At 31.9% G+C, this 23,822-nt stretch overlaps 1 protein-coding gene across 4 annotated transcripts in view; it reads left to right on the forward strand.

Moving 5' to 3' along the window:
* LOC106673860 (gamma-aminobutyric acid type B receptor subunit 2) overlaps nt 1-23,822 on the forward strand; it is a 308,246-nt gene that overhangs the window by 281,517 nt on the left and 2,907 nt on the right. For all 4 annotated transcript variants that reach the window (XM_014406211.2, XM_014406212.2, XM_014406214.2 and 1 more), the window contains exons 6-13: nt 12,479-12,712; nt 17,579-17,639; nt 19,708-19,945; nt 20,017-20,257; nt 20,317-20,439; nt 20,531-20,641; nt 20,715-20,939; nt 23,447-23,708. In XM_014406211.2, coding sequence (XP_014261697.1) covers nt 12,479-12,712; nt 17,579-17,639; nt 19,708-19,945; nt 20,017-20,257; nt 20,317-20,439; nt 20,531-20,641; nt 20,715-20,939; nt 23,447-23,708 — 1,495 coding nt within the window. The remainder of the gene's footprint in view (nt 1-12,478; nt 12,713-17,578; nt 17,640-19,707; nt 19,946-20,016; nt 20,258-20,316; nt 20,440-20,530; nt 20,642-20,714; nt 20,940-23,446; nt 23,709-23,822) is intronic.

Consider the following 23,822-nt stretch of genomic DNA (forward strand, 5'->3'; position numbering starts at 1 on the left):
GTGCAGTTAAAAATGAGTTTAAATATCTAGGAATAATCTTCGATAAGAAGTTAACCTGAAACCCTCACCTCAGCGTACTGTAGCAAAAAGTAAAATATCGCTAATGACCACAAGAAGAACCCTAAGCAAATCTTTGGGATTAAAACCGTAAATGGCCTATTGGCTATGCACGTCAGTAATAAGACCCAAAATAACCTATGGATCATTAATATGGTGGACCAAAGCTCAACAAAAAGCAGCTACTCAAACATTAAGCAGCATACAAAGACTAGCAAACCTATGTATCACAGGAGCAAAGAAAACATGCCCTACAAGTGTACTAGAAACTCTGCTAAGCCTACCTCCACTGGAAATATATATACAAGGAGAGCCTAGGAAAAGCTCCTAAAACAAATAAATTGGATAGGAACTAAACAATTTGGGCATACAACTGTAATTAACAAAATCAAACACCCATTTTTAGAAATGGGGACTGATTATATGATCCCGGAAACATTCTTCACAACTTCCTATAAAGTCTCAATGAACTATAAAGGAGAGGAATAGCATAGAAGAGTATCAGATACAATGTACAATGGCTCCAAAACAAACGAAGGAACAGGATCGAGCATTTTCTGTACAAGCCCAAAACATGAGCAATCAAACTCATTAGGGAAGTACACTTCGGTCTTTCAAGCAGAAATACATGCCATCAATGCTTGTGCCCTGGAAAATCTTAAAAGAGGTTACACTGGCAAAAACATCCTCATAAAATCTGATAGCCAAGCAGCCTCTAAATCATTAGCATGTACAAGAATCTCATCAAAATTAGACAGTGAATGCATCCAAAATCTCCAAAACCTGGGGAAACACAACAACTTAATGATATCTTGGGTGCCAGGGCACAGAGGAGTTTTGGATAACGAGAAAGCAGACTGGCCAGAGGAAGATCTGCAAGACCATACATAGGCCCCGAACCTATACTTGGGATAACAAAAACAAATATAGAATCCTCCATCGCAAAATGGATCCAAACAAAACAAAACGGGAAGTGGATGAACTCTAGCGGTGCTAGACAGAGTAAACTTATGATGAAACAACAGAGGAGTGATAGGACTACTAACCGGTCACTGTCATCTGAGAAAACAGATGATCCATTTGAAGATTATGTAATGAGGAGGAGGAAACAGCCACCCATTTCATCTTCGAATGCGAAGCAACAGCTTAATAGGGATTCAACCAAACATACGAAAAAAACATAGTGAATGAAACTGTAGCACTGAACTAACCTACTAGGAAGGTACAATAAGCCAGAAGGCTACAGTGCCTAGGGAGTGCAAACCCCACTTGCTAGTATCCTTATCACCATACAATACCATACCAAATTTCATCCTTATATTAACGTAATCATTTACATTTTTCATGTGTAATTTTCTAAACAAATTTCCCAATCAACATATGTTTGTAATTTACCCCGGGCTTGAAGATGTCCCGAATAAAGCTCATACCAATTTCACCACTTAACAAACGTGGCACTACGGGAACAACGTTACACTTTTTGCCTTGAAGAGGACACGAATAAAGATCGAAACGTCGACAATTAGCAGTATAAAATGTAGGCATCTGGGACCACCTCCCCCATTCCCACCAACTTTACGGGGTCTGACAGGGAATGTATAGACTTTTGCACTTCCCCGCCCTTCCACCTTCTTTGAACTGAGGTATAAACTATACATAAAAAATACAAATTTTATTATTCGGACATGAATCACTTAGACTGTATTAATCAAATTACAAGTTATTACAATATTAGTTGAAATACATTTTCTGCTATTTCGATTTACCACTTGTGAATCTATTGATTCTACAATCGCAGCACCGAGTGTAGACCACCTGAGACCTTGATTAACAAGCAGTGCATAGCTCCTTTACTAGTATTTGAAACAAGCATTTACAAATGAAAGTATTAATTATTGTTTAATAACAAGTTACACGATGTTCAGAAAATTGGAAGCAACGGTAATTTCTTTTTAAAAATTACAAAAAAAAGAGAAATTTACAGTTTTATAAGTTACTCATACTAAAATATGAGTTTGATTATGTGTTTAGAAGATTTTTGGAGTTTCTGTTTACAATATCGTTAAGTATAATATCTTCTACAATGATAAATGATGAAGAGAGAGATCATGGATGTAATCATTAAGATAAAAAAATTTGTTTCTAATGTCAAGCTTTTGACTGTATTAACATTGAAAATTGAATTTTTATGCCCCTTCTGCCAGGTCCACATGCCCGGGCTAATCATGAAGTTTTTTCAAAAAAAGGTTTTCAAAGTTCTGAGGAAGGCGTTAATTAAATACACCCGAAAAATTGATAATAGGAAAACAAGTTATGATGACTTGATCCCTGATCTCCCATCTTTATCTCGTTAAACATATTACTGTGTGTTTCAAAGTTTATGTTTGTTCACATTTAGGAATCGATATTGTTTAAAAAAGTAAGCGCAGTAAATATTGGCATAGACACAAATCGACAAGAGGATCAAAATTTCTTTAAATTCTAAATTTTCTTAAATATAAGAGAAAAAATTAGCTTCGTATCGAAAAAATGAAATACAACTGCTTCTCCCTCATCAAACATTATTTTGAAAACCATAAACATCGAGATCGAAAAATGTTGTAAACTTTTTCTTTAATCTTATAGAAAGTTGGATACATAACATTCCCGGAAGGAGGTAGAAGTGGGAATATTAGATTGGCACCTATCGACCGCTGAATAAAGTATGAGAAGACTATGACAAATGGTGTTAAAATATAGTTTAAAAAATCTCTTCGAGTTTCATTAATAATTCAACCAACTTTGATATAAAAAATTTAGTTTAGATAAGAATAAATCCTATAATTTATGAACTAATTAAGGGGTTAGTCAAGAAGTTGATTAAGATATATTTTTTAACATCGGAGCTGTTTCTCTTTGTTTCGATTATTTTGACTGCAAAAGTAGGCATGTATGTAGGAATTTATTTTTTACATCTAAAAACCCAAAGTATTGACTTTTAACTAATTAAGTACAGGTACTTTGACTATATAAAAAAAATTTGACTTTTTTTTACGAAGAGATGTGTTATGGGTAAGAGGCATAGTGAAAGAAAGGCAGAATTCAACGAGCAATTGTTAGTATATGAAACTCCGACATCCGTTTTGAAATTAATGCAGAAGGTTACAAAAAGTTAGAAACTTCTCTTGCCAACTGGTACTTGGCTGAAGTGGGTGAACACCGGACTTTCCACCAGGGCAACGCGCCTATTCACACCAGCCGCCTTCCAAAAAACACGTTTGAGTTGGACAACTCAAGTGTAAAAGTTCTGGAATGGCTGGCGAAAAGTTCTTATTAAAACACTAACAAAAACCGTGGTGTAACCTGTGTGTTTGAAAACTTAAAAAATATTCCTCGAAAGACGGAAAAATTGTGATTAAGCTCTGACCAAGTCACAAAATATACTATATATAATAATAACCATGGAATAGAAACGAAATAACTGATAGAAATATGCTTTGATAAGTTGGTAAGTTCTAGGGGCAGACGTGCATCACGGTCCTCTCTACTGACATCTTCAGACATAAAATGCACCGATACGAAAAATACAGTGAGACTAGGCAGACCAGCATAAAGAAAATCATATTGTTAATTAGAAATATATTCTATTTTTTATTTTTTTTATTTAATCAACCTAAAAATGATTCCTCATTTTTTCAAGATTTATTTATTAAAACTTGTTTTTCTTCTACTATTGTGGTTACGTGATTTTATACAACCCAAACAACATAAATATATGCAATCAAACGTTTATTACAGATAATAAATTATGCGCATGAACATGTGAATTATTTTTTCATTAATGTTTCGTTATTTCATTTTTGTAGAATAATTGAATATTAAATTTTTCCCTTGCTTTTTGATAGTTAATTATCAGATTATATTTAGAATAGAATGTAGATCAATTTACGTTCAGAAACAGATTCTAACGCTTACACTAAATAGAAGCTAATTTTATAAAGGATTAATCAGGTGTCTTATGGTCGAGAAACCCCTTTTACAAAATGATAAATTGAACATACTCCCCGAATGTTTCAAATTACTCCTCGGGGCTGTTCGACACCCATCAATTTATTGAATTTCCCCGGCTAGATTGAAATTCCTCGAAAGTTGTTTCAACAAAGGAAAAGCAAAATAGTTGCAACTTTGATGTCCGCAAAATGACATCAGTTACCATTGATCTCGTTCGAGTAAACAGACTTTTTTTAATAATTAATACCAAACATTCATTTTCTTAATCGATTCAACTTTTGCATTAATGATTTGATTTTTGTAATGTTACAGAATAATCATGTCTGGTAAAACATTAAATAAAGTAAATTTAAATTATTATTCTTTAAAAAAATTAAATTCACTAGTTTCGTGGTCCGCTTGACCAATCAATATCATACAATTAATTAAGGTTTTTAGTTGAGGTAAAAAAGTCAATGGCACGAGCGGGATTCGAACCCACGATCTTCGGCTAGATACGCCGCTACTCTACCATTTGAGCTATCGTGACCTCGATCCGCTCGGACATTAACTTCCCACCTCAACACCACCTTTTGAATTTTCCCTTCTTTTTGCCATTTTTCAAATGTCGTGTAATCAATTTGATTCTCGGCGACAAATGAATTGGCACACTGACTTTTTGTGTTTAATCATGATTAAGATTACCAGTTTTAGTCGTTAGATTTGATCCATTTTATGTGAAAATCAGACAGATAGATACAACTTATTATTAGAAAAAAATTTGTAATAAGCACCATTTGTACAAAATATTATAATTTTAGGTGAACATAAGATTTAACCGTTAGATACAATATCAAGATAAAAACACATTGAACTTGCTTCATGAATCAGTAAGGAAAAAGTTTGAAACAAAAAAATTAAAAAAACAGTCTCAAAACTAAAATTTATTTTACTTTGCTAAAGAAAAAATCTATTCTAGATAAACTAATACCTCTTTCAGATTCCATTCAAAAATTATAATTTTCGTAAAATATAGTCACCTTTTATTGAATAAATCATCATGCTTTTACACGAATATACAAGAACTCGTCGTAAAACTTTAATTACTTTTCTTTTGTTAAATAAATAATATCCTCAAAAGTTAAAAACTACACTCTGATGGATGAAAGTAAGCATTTTAAGTTAAATGTACAGTCGGTACAGCTTCAATTCATTTTAATTTAAATTTTACTTATTATATATTAAAACACACTGATCTCTTTGATGTAATTTTTTAGTTTTAAAATTCACCTATAAAATCCTATATCTATACTTAAGAAGACGATAGGCGAAAATTAGTTTCTATTATAAATAAATATAAATAAATTCTAATAAAGAGTAGTAAAAAATGATTGTAAATAAAGTAATCCCTGTCTTTCAAGAGTAGGGGTGTCGCGGATGAGGGGTCGAACTAATATTCATTTTTAAAATTTGTGTGGTGATTAGTGACCGTTAGTCGATAATTATTCAGAAATCGTGAGATGCGGTCTGGTGTGAGTAGGTTTCAAAAAAACATTTTCTTTATCGTGCCAACGTTTCAATCTTTATTGAGATCATCTTCAGGGCACTCTCAACACGGCACACAAGAAATGACACAATTACGCAGAAAACAAACACTTTGAGTGAGTAGAAATACTTTGATTGAATATGAAAAATATATTTTTTGTATTGTATAAATTCACTTTTTTCCACATCCTACATGTATTTTTTAAATTTAAACAATGTTTGTAAATCCCAGGCCCTGAAAGATAAAGAAAATGTTTTTCTGAAACCTACATCAACCAAATCGCATCTCAAGATTTCTGAATAATCATTTTTAAAATTTATAAATCTGCTGAGTTTCGAACTCCGAACCGCACGCGTGGTAAATTCGAGTCGGGCCCCTGGTTAACCGCGGTCCCGTCATTGTATCATTTTCTATTCCAAGGCTGTATAAAGTTAGGTAATAATTTAACTAAAAATTAGAATCGTGGAAAACGAATACAATAAACTGTAAAAGATTTATTTTTAAACAAATTATGGATGTTGTAAGAACGTAGGACTCCATCTTGGTTACCTTAAACGAATCATATTCAACGAACTTGAAATTACTTTATTAGTACAAAAAGACGTTCAGTATTGATGTTTTTAATTAGAAAACCAACTAAAGAAAATCACTTTTATTATGACTGACTTAGACAAATCGTACAACGAGAAATAAGAATTGCAATTTTTGAAAGAATCTTCCAAATCAAAAGTGGCATATAGACCATAAACACAAGATTGGCCACGAACGAGAAAAAGGTTTTCAGAAAAGTGGCAAACTTTGATCTTTCCGTGTTCAGATTTTTCTCTACGGAATGATACCCAAGGCCTGAGAATGTTCCGGGAGGCCGTAGGGCCTAGGACCTCAATATATTGCTTCTATAACAGCCATTGCCAGAGGCAATATCGTGAGATGAGCAGGCATTTTTGTATCCGGCTTTTGTACATTCCTGTATACATTTGTTGTTATTTTTTTGAGAACATGAGATTTTTTATACAAATTTTATGATTTTATTAAATATCCAGGCTATTAACCTTTTCCATTTCATGTCGTATCGTAGGAACATTTTTCAACATAAATTGAAATGCCATTGTAAATGCAGTACTTTCTTGGTTAATTTAATAAAAATTTGTAATAAAAGTCTTTATGTTTTTATTTGTTTTATGAAATTGTTAATAATTAACTAAGCTCGATGTTATATCGAACAAATAAAAATTGTTTTTTAATCTATGGTCAGGAGTTTTAAAAACAATTTCGGATAAAAACGAGATAATTCTACAATTTATTTTTTAATAATTGATATGTCTAACCAAAAATAAATGGCAGGGTTTTAATAAAAACATGCATATATGAGAAGGAAAGGGTTAAAATGTCATGTCGACACACGATGTCCATAGCGTTTTTGACAGGTTCTGACAAGAAGACGTGGGCCTTGGCAGTAAACGGTCTTTAAAGGATTAAAACCCATGTTATGAGCTTAGCTAAGCCATGCCAACTATAACCAGGAAGCTGCAGATAAATAAACAATTTTTGACAATACCGTAAACTAACATTTGCTTTATCAACATCTAATTTGCATCATAATAATATGTCAGGGAAATAAGTTCCTCGATGCTTTGACAAATTTCTGCATACATTGTCAACAATACATTAAGAAGTTAGCCTCTCCAAAACTAAAACAGTAGTTTTTTTTTACAATATTGCTAATACATCTGCTTCTAAGGTTTAAAGGAGGAACAAAAAGTTGAAGTTGAGAATATTATTATTTATGTGTTTATATATATATNTCTATTTATTTATTTATTTATCTATCTATCTATCTCGCTCTCTCTCTCTTTTTTTAATTTGGTGAGTTAAGATAGAAGGCCATTAATAAATTGATGAATATCGATTTGTTTGAACCTCGACTAAGTTTTATTCAATCTATATTTCATAATTATAGCAATAATGCATATTTGACAAGTCAATCTCATCCTCGGCCACTTGTTAAATATGGACGCCACCCTTGGAGAATTCAAATTTTGAGTGGTTTATAGATAGTGCTATGTAACTAATTTCGTCTTGCACCATGTCTTTTAAATTGTTAATAGTCCATAAAATTCGGATATACGTCCTCTTTCATTTTGCAAACTTTATTTTGTTAATATAAATTTTATGGCCATGGATATTATCTTGAATGGAATGTTAACCGAAACTGTCCAGCGCGTGTCACCATTTCGCCATCTTCAGTGCTTATTTTAAATAGAAAAAGAACCTACGATCTGAAAGACTGATCAGAACTATAAAAAAAAAATTCAGACCTAATTCACCAAAGCCCTCCGCTCACGAAATTATAAAAAAGGCTTGACTTCACAGAAATCACACGTAATCATTGAAGATGACGAAATGCCAAAACTCGTCTGACAGACCAGCCCAGCAAAGATAGACAGACAAGATTATCCTTACCGCTCAAATCCCAAGTTGAGCACTCCGCAGGCCAAAAAAAGAAATCTCACAATTAATACTGCTTGTAAATACCAAATCCAATCCGTTAACACAATTGATTTATGTGCACAAAAGGCCGAGAGATGTGTATTTGAAATTATTACAGCATTGCTTTTTCCCCCGTATTGACGCTTTTTCATGGTCAACTCTCAATTTATTCAGTAAATAATCTCCGCATTTTTATTATGTGCAGCTGGTTACACAACGAAAATAATTTTTCAAAAGTTTTGAGTTATTTTTCTTTAAAAGTTGTGCATTGTTCAATCACGATAATCTCAAATAAGTCAGGACCGTGTGTTTAAAATTCTACATCATTTACCAATTATTGATGTTCACGATCTCGACACTAGTTTAAGTTAATGTAGCAATTTAATGAACACTAGAAAATAAAACTTTTGTAATGAAACCCCTTACTCTTGCAACCTGAGACCCCCCCCCTTACAGCAAAACTCTTACCTTTTGCGTTTTATTTGCAAGGCAATGCTTGGTCTAGAGATATAGGATAGAGATGAAAACGAGATCGCTTTAGTGGTATTCTCGACCGCGATTACAGGCCATCAAGATTTGTCGAATGGCAAAATGGGGATTACTGTTCATGTTGCACAGTACGCAATCCTTCTTTTGACTTTGCTTCCCAGTCCAATTTCTTTAGCAATCTTTGCCCAAACTTGTCAGCAAGGATGGTCCTTTACACTCACCAATAATTAATCTAGCATCGACTAATTCGTTAGCCGAATATTTAGGGGCAATTTTTAAAAAATCTGTATAGATCAGACATAACAGAGACGAAATGGTAGCAAATATATAGTCAATACAATTCGGAATTATTACAAAAGAACAAAAAATGCCAAAAATAAGTAAGAAACATTTCTAGACAATTCAAGGAATAAATGTAAACAGGGAAACTTAGGAAATCACCCAAAGCAAGTTTCATACAGTAAGACAAGTTTATGACCAGGTGGCCTGATTTATTATAAACTTTAAGCTCTCTACTTGTTCTGCTTAAAACTTTTTTATTCCTTTTGATATAAACTCTTCGTAATTTGTGAGCTATTTGATCGAATAATTATCATAACGTTGCTTTGTCTATTCTACGGCGCGCAAGACCAACGCTTCTGCAACACTCACAAGTATTGCGGGTTTAGTATATATTTCATTGTATATGCTTTACACGTTCCTCGCAATATTTTTTTAAAATTTAATTTGGACGTATTATTAAGTATCATCCTTTCTTCCCATTTTTATCAAAAGGTTAAATTTCACGAATGAGATGTGCAGAACAGCCAAATTGTAAAAGCTTTGTTAAAATTCAATACGTAACAAAAACAATGTCGTAAAAACTCCAAAATATTCTTTGTAAATATTCAAACGCCGAAATTTGTACATTTAGAGCAATGTGAAAAAGCATTGATAAATTGTATAATGGGAATTGGGAAAACAAAGTGCTTAAAGGGAAGCCATCATAAAGGTACTCTTCTGTAATTACCAAAGTGTTTGATAGGGGCAATTTAGTAATTGTGGTTCCACCTGTTCTCAAATAATTAACTGAACAGTCGACTGGTCCGTTGTTTACTTGTAATTCCAAAAGAGGACAACGTGCCCGAGCTGGCCCAGTGTGCTGTTTGCTTTTGCTCGTCACTAAACTATTTGCTACAATTTGCCTGCTGTACTAAGAACTAAATCCGCCACAAAATTTACTTCATTATGAACCAAGATAATTTGAAAGAATATTTCAAAAGTCTATCGATCAACAATTTTTTTATTTGAAATATTCATCAAACAAGATAAACGTATTAAATCAATTAAATCGACACCCAAACCATTTTTTCTAATAATAATAAAAAAGTAAATTTATTAAATTTTAGGCGTTTTTGTTTTACACAATGAAATTTACAACCGACAATGGACCATAGTCCGTCTGCCAGGTTGGTTTCATCAAACAAATGCACATAAATGGTAAATAAATAACAGAAAAAATTGATAAATTTATACTGTTATATAAAATTTGTAGATATACTTTATTTTTGACTTACAGACAAAATCGACAAAATTTTAATGTAATAACAAATTCTTTCTTCCAAACAAACTAATTTTCATTTTTTCTAACAATCTTCTAACAAAATAGTAAGAAAAAGAAATAATAGTATCTTCTATGCCATCGACCAGCGCTTACTCTTTAATAGTTTCGTGGATTAGGGTTGTGGTTAGAAAAACAAGTAGTTTTTGTTACAACGCCGAACTTTGGACTACGTATTTCTTGTCTTTCAGAGTCCGCAGAGTACAATCTTAATTAATTATACATTCATATAAACATATCAGTCATCCTTGACAACTCACAGGAGGGTAGTCAAAATATAAAACGTTTCACATGTTGAATAACAAAAACCTCCATCTTTAATACTAGTTAACTATATGTAACTTAACTCTAATAATAAATAAATACTAAAAATACATGTAATAGATACGTAATCATTATATATATATAATATATATATATATATCACGGGAGATGAGTAGAACATAATTAAGGTTTTTCCGTATGGAAGGTTACTGCCACCCCGGATTCACCTCTCTTTTTTTTTCTTTTATTAATACTAATGTGTGGTGATTAGTGACCGTTAGTCTATGATTATTCGGAAATCGTGAGATGCGATCTGGTGTGACGTATCTTTTAGAAAAACATTTTCTTTATCGTGCCAACGTTTCGATCTTTATTGAGATCATCTTCAGAGCTTGGGACTGTAAATGTAAAGGCCCTGAAGATGATCCCAATAAAGGTCGAAACGTTGGCACGATAAAGAAAATGTTTTTCTAAAACCTACGTCACACCAGACCGCATCTCACGATATCCGAATAATTTAATACTACTGTTCTTTCGCAGCCTGTTTTTTTTTTTTTTTTTGTAATAAATAAATCACGTTTCGATCTTTATTGAGACCATCTTCAGGGCTTAGGATTGTAAATGTAAAAGCCCTGAAGATGATCCCAAAAAAGATCGAAAAGTTGGCACGATAAAGAAAATGTTTTTCTAAAACCTACGTCACACCAGACCGCATCTCACGTTTTCCGAATAATTTAATACTACTGTTCTTTCGCAGCCTGTTTTTTTTTTTTTTTTTTTTTTTTTTTTTTTTTAAATAAATAAATAGATCAATAATTTCCACTTTACTTTATTTTGTATTGTTCAGATTTTAGAAGGGGTCTTGTTCTAAAATCTACGAAACTATCACTAACAAGGGTAATTGTTCTTCTTATTATTTCTATTATTTATATGTAGTTGAATTCTGTTACGAAAAATTTGTTGTATTTTAATGCATTCACCAGATATTTAAACAGTTGTTTCCAATCTTTACCATTCAAAATATTAATTATACTTTCGCGGGATAATTGTTTCAAGCCGTATATATGAACCTTAAACACCTCCAACGCCTTACAAGGTAAAACTAAGCAAAAGAGGGCTGGCGATGACCATTGTGGTTTGCCGGCCGTAAAAGTTAAGTAAGGTCCGTAATACCTTTTCTCTAAAAATCGCTGGTTTTACTGCTTTAGAACACCAGGTTTTTTATGTCTTTGTCTGTAGCATAGAATTTCCTTGGGAGTGGTTAGGGCGTCAGACTTTACCCTAGCGGTCCTGGATTCAAATCTCATCATGGCCCATAAATGTGAAGTGACCATAATACGACAGAGATATTGTAAAATGGTTTGACCCTCGTCCACGACACCAATGGACAGTTAGAAATTAAGTCCTCTTTAATTGGATGGACAAAAGGATTAAGTTCTCTTGTACGACAGGAATTTCATTACTTTACATACTTACATATTAAGTACTAGTGGCGCACAGTAAACCTACGTTTAAGTAATTATAAAGCACCGTAGTGTGTAATGTTATAATTCACTATTATACTAACAAGAGTAATGTTCCTTACATTCTTTTCGGATTAAAAACTTGATAAAAAGTCAACCTTAAATTAAAATTATCATAGGTTGTGGCCTGCAAAGGAAATGGCATTCCTAAATTTAGATTTAATGATGTAAGTTTACATGATGGAAATATAAAATGAAGATCATTATTATTTTTATGTAAGGTATTAGTTGAAATGAAAAGACTAGTGTCACGAGCGGGATTCGAACCCACGACCTTCGGTTCAATACGCCGCTGCTCTAACCACTTGAGCCATCGTGACTTCACGACTTCACGAGAAGCGGCGTATTGAACCGAAGGTCTTGGGTTCGAATCCCGCTCGTGACACTAGCTTTTTCTATTCAATAATACCTTACATAAAAGAATAATTAATTGAAAGAAGTTATTTGGTCAATCCGACCACCATAATGGATCATTATTATTGTTGAAAAAAATATCAGCTCAATCTTTAGAAAAAAACTAACTTAGTAACTTTTTTCCAGACCGCCGATGAGTATAAAGAAGAATACGATTCGAGAAGAGGAAACGAGTATTCAAGGTTCCACGGCTACACCTATGACGGCGTTTGGGCGGTGGCTCTTGCGATTCAGCATGTGGCACACAGGGTGCGGCACGTCAAAAAGAACCAGACTGTCGTCGACTTTCAGTACAGGGATCCTGAATGGGAACATTTGTTCTTAGAGGCGCTCAGAAACACTAGCTTCGAAGGTGTCACAGTAAGTAAAACTTTAAATGAAAATTCTCACCTATCTGGGGCAAGATTAACAGAGGGGAAACACTGGCGAAGTGTCAAAACGTGGGAATCAATTTGTGATAAATCATCAACAGGAATGATTGGGGGATTAAGAATTTACGGACAAACAGTACACTCCCAGAGGAAATCCATTATTGCTTATACACTTTACAACGTTCATTCTCTCTCTGATTAAACACACACTGTACGTTTATTTACAAAATAATAAAACTTTATTTTTATATTTTTACTACAGCTTTAGTTTCGAATTATGGAACTGCTATGAAAATACAAGTTGTTAAATATTTATATAAAATATTGCGCTGTACTAATTGATGAATTCCACCCTTAAAAAGCATAAGCCCCACCCCTATTTCTCTTTACACGTTCAAAGCAGAAATCGACAAATCAGGGTTGTTCATGGGGGTGGCTGTTGATAGGTAGAACATAGGTAGAAACCAGAAAATTAGGCACCGTTACAAATCTGAAAAGAAGGCATAATTCTTTTGACTAATGGCATTCTTACACATCGGATCATTTTTCGAGGTTCCGTTATTTGTTGTCATTGTCATAAAATAAAGAAAGAAAAAACGGAAATTCGTATTTTGTTGTTTATTTCAAACTATATGAATTTTATCGTTACATTAACTATAACATACTTATTTGAAAGTAAACCAAATTAAATGACATCTGAAATTCATGCATTTTTATAAAAATTATTTACATATGTGTGGTGTTTAGTGACCGTTAGTCGTGAAATGCGGTCTGGTGTGATGTAGGTTTTAGAAAACCATTTTCTTTATCGTGCTAACGTTTCTATCTTTATTGAAAACATCTTCAGGGCCTGGGATTTATAAACATTGTTTAAATTTTACAAATACAGTAGCATTGAATAAATTCATTTTTTTCACATCCTTCATACCGCATCTCACGATCTCTATATAATCATTATTTACTTATAATGGTTTGAAAGAAAATTCACCAAAACGCCGGAAAAACATTTAGGAATGAAATAAATTTAACTAATAATTTATTAGCTTGTTTTGCTCTTAATGATGTATTATTTATATAGAGATATTTACAAGATAAAGTAAATTCCCGATGACATGTGGTTTGACTCGCTCCACTAATTGGGAGAATTTTGTAATGCAACATTTCAACAAGATTCGCGTTGGCTTCCTTCTAGGTTATTCAATGGGTTCGTTGAGTCAAGTAGTTTACAATCATGACATTCCAAATTTTTGGTATTCTTCGGTTTCGAAACATTGACAGCATAACCCCTAGTATGGCAAATACGATTGTTACGCTCTAACCACTCAGTCACTGCGGTTCTCTGTGGAGCAGGTTTCTTGTGGTTCTACGACACCCTTTTGTTTTCGTAGTTCCAAGAACTACTTGCTTGTTTATATGGGGACTTGTGTTGATTTAAGATCTTAGAATCATTTTAAGTTTATGAATTTTGTTAATCTCGTCAGACTTCATCGAAAGGTTGGATTGCATTAATTAAATTGATGTTCATACTGTATCATAAATATTGACAAGTAATAAGAATTATCTCAAATATAATCAATTATCAACCGTCAATATTAATTTTATACAATAATCAGCCTTGAGATGGCTTATCCTTCCTTTTTAATATAAAATTTAACAAGCACTGTTAATAAATGTTAGCAAATTAACATAAGAACTTCTTGACATTTCAGGTAGGTGATTCGAATATCAAACTCATTATGTTTTTTATTCTGATTAAACAATAATGAAAAATGAAAGTTTAAAATACATTTTCGTGAAAATGGCTTATTGCTTTTATAAAAAATAAAAAATCTTTGTGTGCATGGAAAATTACATTCGAAACGTTCCCCTTTATAAATATAATTTGTTACTGTCTTGGCATAAATTTGTAATGAAATGTAAGTTTAATTATTATTTATATTTTTTGTTTGAAAGTCATATTGTTTTCTTTGCGTCCTTCGTTTTTAACGAAATTTGAAGCTGTGTTTGTTGTTTAAAAAAGCGTCCAGGCCATCTGTCAGAGGGGGAAGAACGCGAAATGCAGAATTTTCCTGCTTGATTTTCATTTATATGCTAATGTGGACAGAAGACTGGGCAACGCTGTGATTGAAATAAATCGAGTATAATTTAAGAGGGCTCCTACCCTCTAAATGAGCCACCACTTGGTCAGATTGTTGGGAGTCCTAACTCACTGAGGTGCGACAATCAATCCAAATTCGATCCCATTACATAATATTCAATAATTTCTTTCTTTCAACTGGCCGGAATAGGTTTAAAACTTGTATATATTAAAATTAAACAAATCAGAAATGAAAATTAAATGTATTTAATCTTGTAAAATCTTTCTCACTCTTTAAAGTCAAAAACAAATAAGAAGTTTGATGACGTTAACTTGATGAAATCCTTTCGTTTGATCAAAACCCAATGATTAGAATGTGTGAGACAAATATTCTGAAACTTATTGCTTTTACTTAAAACAGAAAAAACAAAACGCGCAAAACAAAAAATACAGAGAATTCCGGGAAAGGGATATTAGTCGGCCAGTACAGTCGAAAAGTACTACAAAGTTGCTAGAAAAGTATTAATACATAAAAACAGTTCTATTAAAAAAATAATTAATTAAATGTATTTTACGTTTACCTATTGTATAGCCATTAAAGAAGACTCTTCTGTTTTGAACCATGACACCTCTCATAACCTAATGGTACACTCTCTAAGTGTTTTTAAAAAATATTTCACAGATTGGTATAAATCATAGTTAAATGAAGTGACGTCTGGTTATAAGTAGGGTGAGGCAAGACGATGACTCCTTCCATATCTTCCATATCCAAACCTCCGTATAGTTTTTCGAGAAGTTTGTGCATAGCCCAGAGTCGATAGATCTTCGTTTATATCAAACCGCAAAACATCTTCATAATTCTGCCAAATGCATCGACCAATGACAAATCATGACCTGATCTTGGCCGGATATTCGAGACTCCGTGTTGTGCAAAGTGGTGGCTTACAGTGACATTTGAAAGCCCGAATTGTCACTGATAATCTACGAGTGGTAGAATACGAATCCTGACTTACACTCTCGTATTTCAGCATCATCGACCGCATCGTCGAGGCTCACCTTTAAAACTGGTTTACTAAACATTGAAACATCAAAAGTAAAATATTTCAGGATTAAGGGCCCCCTAAACGTCCATTGTTCAAATTTCATAAATTGCCTACTTTCAACCTAGTCTTTTTAAATGGATATGTTTTAGGGCTGGATACAGAAAAAACCAATTCGCGTCATTTTGCGTGGACGCAACTTTTTGGTTATATCAACCCCCGGGGTTTTAAAAAAAGCCCATTTGGTAGAAAGATTTTGGATTCGAATTTAGGGCCGCTCAGTTTCGAACCCGGAATTTCCAGTGCTAGTTTCCGCTAACAAGGCGCTTGAATAGATTAAAACCCCGCATAACAGATTCGTTGTGCAGGTTTAACATAACGCAGCGCCGTATTTTTCTTTCTGTTCTCTCAGAAAACCACGATTCATAATTTCCTTTCTTCAGCAATTCTGTTTATATTAGCAAATTTTATGCAACGACGGCTAGCTAGATACAGTAGGTTAATAAATTATTACAAATAAACAAAAGAGTCGTGTAAGGAGATTTACTTTTGACCCTACTTTTGTAACTACCTAATATTTTAAAAATTATTATTAAACTAATATTACTCAAATAGTCTTCACCATTGCTAACACATTACACACACTTGTACTTTCAGCAAACTAAAATAAAGAAATAAATCAAAAATAATATATGGTATATAAAAGAGAGGTTTTCGTAGTATATAAAAGACAGTAAAGAAAAACACAATAAAATATAAATATAAATATAATTTGTAAAAAATAATATTATTACAATTATTGTTTATCAGACACACATTACAGAATGAAAAAATAACCATTTTATTAACAGGCTTGACGTTTCGTACATTTGCATTTGAGCAGTTTGATAAATGGATTATATGAAAGGTGTTCAATTTTTCAATATGATGAATGAAAAACTGAAACTGGTATCAAAAAATGCTTTGTTCAATAAAAATGAAACGAGAATATTAAATCTGTGAAAGTATTTATTGATTTGCTTGACAACGTCAAAATGAATAAGGTCGCAATAAGTGACAAGCAGCAAGCGAACTCCCAATAAAAGTGCCTCAGGACACAAATTTTTTCATTCACTTTACAGTTCATTAATTTCAACCTTCATAAAATTACACCCCGAACTGTGAAAGTCATAGCAAAGTTTTCTAATTAGTGAAGAGAAGGTTTTATCAAATGATATTCTGACTGTGTCTTCAAGAACAGAACAGAATCCTCATTAATTGAGATGCAAATAGCAAGGTATTTTATAAAGCTAAAAGTGCCTGTTTTCACATTGTAGTTCTTAAAACTTTCCTTATATACATATTAAAACAACTTTCCTTATACAACATATTCAGTGTCTATAAAAATAATTACACAAACAAGTTGAAATATTCCATAATCTGTGTAGATTGTTTTTTTGTAGGGTTATAAACATTTTACTCTTTTCAAACTTTCCAATAAAATTTGAACATTACTTTTGAATGTTGTGTGAAAACAAAATTATTGTTCTTTTTAAATTCATCGAATATGTATATTATATTTTCACCTTATACGCAGGATCAAAATTTACTTTAAAAAATTATAAAGTTATAAACTTATTATTTTATCAATATCAAGTAAATTAAGATTAATTTTGTCAACCAACTTTTTATTTTTCTGACTTAACAGTATGAAATAAAACCCCTAAGTTAAGTGTTTGTTTGTTTTGTTTTTTCCCAGGGACCAGTGAGGTTCTACGACAATGAGAGAAAAGCGAGTATCCTCCTCAAACAATTTCAAAGTAAGTAAAAGCATGCGAAGGGTATTTGTTCATCCAGTAACTTCCTTTCTAATCTATTTCCAGAAGGGGATTACGCTTTGAGAAAACAAATAATCAAATGAATCTATTGCGTTATGTTTTATTATTTCATTTTGGAATTTGTTGTTATTCATTTCAGAAAATAACGAATAGGTTGATTAAATTAATGTTTTAAATATGTTACAATTAATTAAGGTTTTTAGTTGAGATGAAAAAAAGTCAATGGCACGAGCGAGATTCGAACCCACGATCTTCGGCTAGATACGCCGCTGCTCTACCACTTGAGCTATCGTGACCTCGATCCACTCAGACACCAACTTCCTATCTCAACCCCACCTTATGAGTTTTCCCTCCTTTTTGCCATTTTTCAAATGTCGTGTAATCGGATGAAATTGAAATAATTGAAAAATGGCAAAAAGGATGGAAAACTCATAAGGTGGGGTTGAGATAGGAAGTTGATGTCCGAGTGGATCGAGGTCACGATAGCTCAAGTGGTAGAGCAGCGGCGTATCTAGCCGAAGATCGTGGGTTCGAATCCCGCTCGTGCCATTGACTTTCTTTCATCTCAACTAAAAACCTTAATTAATTGTAATGAATTAATTGGTCAAGCGGACTACAAAATTAGTGAATTTAAGTTTGAAATATGGTTGACATGTAAAAATAAAAAATATAAATTTTCTTTGTTGTTTCAACTTCTTATGTTTAAATGTCTAATAGGTGGTTTTCAGGACATTTTTTCTCAAACATGAACATAATATTAATTTCCATGTGTTACAATTTTAATTAAACCTCCTTGATAATTTTTTTCAAGTTTTAATAATTAAATGAATACCATAATTTTAATAATTCATGTGTATGAACTAGAGTGAAAATTTGAGAATTTACTTATTTTCAAATTAATTTACTTAAAGGGTGCGCGAATGCAAACAATGCTTGGCACCTTCAGAAGATCCATGAAGAAAGTAACTTTTATAGTGAAATTAGCTCAGTGAAACCAGCAACTTCAAGTATTGAAGAGAATGAAATTGAATTGAAAATTACAGGCTTGCTTCTTATTATATCAAAAAATATAGAAAGTAAATGAACATAAGCACAATGACTACATACCGGAACTTTAACAAATACAAAAAATACAAACTTACTAAAGAATACCCAAACTTGAAATGCCACTCAGAAATACTTTCTTATCCATTTTTTTTCTCCACCATAGTCATTTCTAAAACCTTAAATTTTTGTAAAATCAACTTTGTAAAGTAAATGAGATTGCCAAAATTACTTTAATAAAATTATATAAATATGATTTGTTAAGTTTTGATTATTTATGTGTTCAATTGCTCATTACAATAAATTGTTTTGGCATCGGTATAAAATAAACAAATTAGTCACAATCACTTGCAATTTAATCAATAACATATCTAATTAAGATTAACTAAAAGTCAATATAGATAAATATTCCAATTCAGTATGCCTAAAGTAGTAACCTGTAAATTTATTTCATTTTTATGTGACTTTTTTTCATAAAGTTTTTTATTGATAGGTTGAAAAATTCCAAGATATCCGTGGTTGAAAACTTTTATTCAATTTAGTAAATTACATGGACCTTTCAAACTCCTGGCCCATCATCAGAAAGTAAACATAGAGAAACATTATACCATGAGATTTCTCTGGTTGATACGGAGATCATGAGAAATTTCATGGTATAATGTTTCTCTATGTTTAGTTTCTAATGATGGGCCTGGAGCCCGAACGTCCATGTAATTTACTAAATTGAATAAAAGTTTTCAACCAAGGAGATCTTGGAATTTTTCAACCTATCCATAGAGAAGATATGAACTGTGGAGTTGGTAATATATAAAATAAGAAAAGTTTTTTACCTAAATAGACAAAATTGAATTTGTTATTGAATTTAATAGTTTATAATTATAACATTAATTTGCTTAAATTTTTTATTGTATATAAACCTAATTCATTATCTACTATATACAAAACTTGAAGCGTTAAAACACATTTGTGCAAATAGATTTAAATTAGATAAATTTAATGTTTTAAGATGGAAGTGAGGCAAAAGTTGGCGAGTTCAACGGAGTGACTCATGAATTAGACCTTAGTAGAGGTCAAGGAATTAGATGGGCAAATGGAAGAGGACCGCCAAAGGATAGAACACATCAAATCCTCGAACATTCTCACGTTAATGTCGCCATATATTCATCGCTCGCCGTTGTGGCATCGTTAGGCATAGTGCTAGCCACAGTATTTCTATGTATCAACATTAAATACAGAAATCAAAGGTTTTTGTTTTTATGTTTTACATTTAACTTTTGAAGAAATCAGTAAATTTAAACAGAATTTTTATTTTCAGGTATATAAAAATGTCCAGCCCATATTTAAATAATGTGATAATTATCGGGAGTATCCTTACATATTCGAGTGTAATATTTCTTGGGTTGGATTCAAGACTGACTAGCATTGAGGCATTCCCGTACATTTGTACCGCAAGAGCATGGCTCTTGATGGCTGGTTTTTCCCTTGCCTTTGGGGCAATGTTCTCCAAAACATGGAGAGTGCATTCAATATTTACTGATGTCAAGTTAAATAAAAAAGTAATTAATTCAAAAGTAATCTGAGTTGAAGATAAGTAATTTTAAATGTATCTAATTAGGTAATTAAAGACTACCAGCTCTATATGGTAGTTGGAGTTCTTCTTGCGATAGACCTAATCATTATGACTACATGGCAGGTAACTGATCCATTTTTCCGATCGACCAAACGCATGGAGCCATATGTAAGTTTATCAGTTAGTTAAGTGATTTTTTACTTTATTTTGTTCAAGTGATTTTGTTTTTTAAATAAATAATGTAATTTCTATTTTGAAGCCTCATCCAAGAAGTGAAGATATCATAATATATCCAGAAAATGAATATTGTAGAAGTAACTACATGAACATATTTGTAGGAATTATTTATGCTTACAAAGGATTATTAATGGTAAGGTGTAAAGTTTCAACTTTCTTCTAATAAAAACACTGCTATGTTTATTCTTATGCATGACTTTTTTCAGATATTTGGTGCCTTCTTGGCATGGGAAACAAGACATGTTAGCATACCTGCTCTCAACGATTCCAAGTATGTCGGTATGAGTGTATACAATGTGGTACTGATGTGTATCATGGGAGCAGCGGTATCTTTTGTTCTATCTGATGAACAGAATGCAGCATTCGTCCTAATATCTGTATTTATACTTTTCTGCGCTACAATCACACTTTGTTTGGTTTTTGTACCGAAGGTAATATCACCTCAATTAAGAGTCAAATTTGTAATATCAGCTTTATTAAATTCATGTAATGCCATTTCATTTTTCCTCATCTTCCTGTTTTGTTTATTATTTTTTCTTCAATGTATATTTTCCACTTTTTTTTACTTACATTAACCTAAAATTGACTATGAATGAAATCTTCAAACTGTTCTAGGATTTTATTTATTTTTAAAAAATGTTAAAACAAATAAACACACACCAATTTTATAATTAAATAACATAAAAACTTAATTATGACAAATAAGTCAACATTTTAAGTTAGTTGTTTTCAGAAACTTTATTTTGAAAACTATTCTTAGCTATATCAAAAAACTTTATTTATATTTGCTAATATAAACAAAAAATTATCCAATTTACCAAAATCCAGCATGTGGCTATCAATGAAATTTAGTTATAAACCAAAAAACCTTACAAAACAGGAATCATCAAGCTATACGATGTGCATTTCAATTTCACCATGATTTTATTGTACATTATATTATTATAATTAATCAATCGCTTGGAAGTTGAAAACAAGTCAGGTATTGTTAATTTCAAATAATAGCACAAAATAGATATTAGTTAAAATTAGTTTCTAGAATATAAAGCTTTTCTTATTTACCTAAGGTTTGTTTGGTAGTGTTCCTGTTTGAACGCCGCCCTTCAAAAAATAATTCAATAATCAAGATGTAAGTTTGTCGATGCCTTTTTGCGATTTAAGATACAACACTATTAATCCATCTGTTTTAATTAGTATTAAAGGCTTAAAAAAATGATACTTAATGGGTAAACTGGCTGCCAGTATTATTGGTCCTATTCAGAACATTCGCAGAACATTACCGAACAAGCCATGAATTTCATGCTTGGGCATCACCATCAATTCAAAATGCGTTTTAATGCAATGCTAGCCGATTTTAGTATTTTGAGAAATGCTTTGTAGATTTTTATTATAAAATAAAGCAAAATGTTTTGTGTCTTGTTTTATGTGAATAACAATGTTATGATTATTGTTTTAATTGATAGATTAACTTTTACAAGACCATCGTCTCTTCTCGCCTTCCACATGGATCTCAGTGTCGGTTTTGTTCTCTGTATCAGTGTCAAATTTTAATTAATCCAGTTAATTTGTCGATGTTTTCAATCTAGAAAATGGCTAGATGTTTTGGAACTTTTATTTAATACTCAAGCATAGATTACATGATTATTCAAACAATCATTTTGCGCCTGATAAAAAAAAATATATTTTTGCTTTAATATTTTAGTTCAACCAAAACAAAGTGTCATTAAAATACACATAATAAGCTTTGAATGCAAATGAAGTCCTAAGTAAGAAGATAATTACAAACTAATGTGGGCGAACATCTAATGTATACAATACTATGATTTAAATGTTAAAAAAAGCTTTTAGCTGTGTATTCTCAAAATCCATGATTGAAATTGACAATTACCACCACATTGAATATTACTGCTTTGATAAACATGGAATAGCTTAGAGAAAACAAGTCTTACACAAAGAAATTTAATTAAATATGATTTTACAGACATATGGCACAAATTGGCTTCACACAGTAATCCTCATATACATTTGTTTTAAAAAACCACTTCATACTTGTTAGCACACAGTACAAAAGTTTTTTTTATTTTTCAAATTGAATGTGCTTTTGTTTAATCATTGTTAGTCAAATTGTGTTTAAAATATTTCTAATTTTTGTACCCAAGAATGATTTGATCAGTGTCAGAGGCATGTTTCAACATTCAAGTCAGATGGAAGTGCGTTGTGAACTGCTTAAAGCAACAAATCTTAATTTTTTCACTTCTACCTGACTTATTTTACTTTTGCCAGTACACTTTGGCCCTGCAATAAAAGTGCACTAAATGTTCCCACTCGCTTTACATCCACTGTTTTGCTATCAAACAAAAAAACAATTTAGTTTCTAATGAAGCTGATAAATTAATTAAAGTAAATAAAAGACAAAAATAATTTTATTTAAATAATCATTTTTCTAAAAATACACATATTCTATTACAATTTAAACACAGAAAAGATCGTGTCAATTAAATAATTATTTAGATATATTAAAAGGGCACTATGTAATTTCTACATGAACAAATCACATTTGTTGCTGATACTTTCAACTAATACATTATAAATTTTAAAAAAATTTAAATCTTCAGAAGTCCAAGAAGACCTATTTCATATAAATATAACAAAAATGTAATAAAAACCAATATTTACAATTGTTCAAACAGCAATTTTACAAATCAAAATTTGTAAGAAGCAATAAATCATAAAAATCATCAATAATCATTCCAAACCAAATTAAATATCACCAAATACAACACATAAGTCAATTACATTATTTCTAGCAGGTCACAAAACATTAAAAGAAATTAATTATTGGCATAGGAAGATGGGAGAAAAAGTTCAAATTCCTATTCAGTATCGCCAATAGGAAACGAGGGCACCTGAGACTACGGTAATTTTTCTAATTTTACAGCTAGTCGAATTAAGGAGAAATCCACAGGGTGTGATAGATAAGAGAATAAGGGCGACGCTAAGACCCATGTCTAAGACGAGAAGGGATTCATCGGAGTTGGAAGAGAAGTTTAAAGATGCCAAAACGTCAAACCAGAGATGGAGGAAGTTGTTACTCGAGAGGGACAACGAACTCCAGGCACTCCTGAGGTTGTTAGGACAAGAAGAGAAAGTCGTTTCCAATCCACCTGTACCTCAAGAAGTCACTCAACTTAAAAAAGAACGTTAGTAACTGATTTGAATTTTTATTAACAAAACTAAATCAACATTTGAATTAGATCAATGAGCAAGTAAGTCTTAGAAGTGATAATGTCAGTTGCATGATCTTTAGAAACTGA

Source organism: Cimex lectularius, unplaced genomic scaffold (assembly GCF_000648675.2).
Source record: "Cimex lectularius strain Harlan isolate CLEC.00 unplaced genomic scaffold, Clec_2.1 scaffold15, whole genome shotgun sequence".
NCBI lineage: Eukaryota > Metazoa > Arthropoda > Insecta > Hemiptera > Cimicidae > Cimex > Cimex lectularius.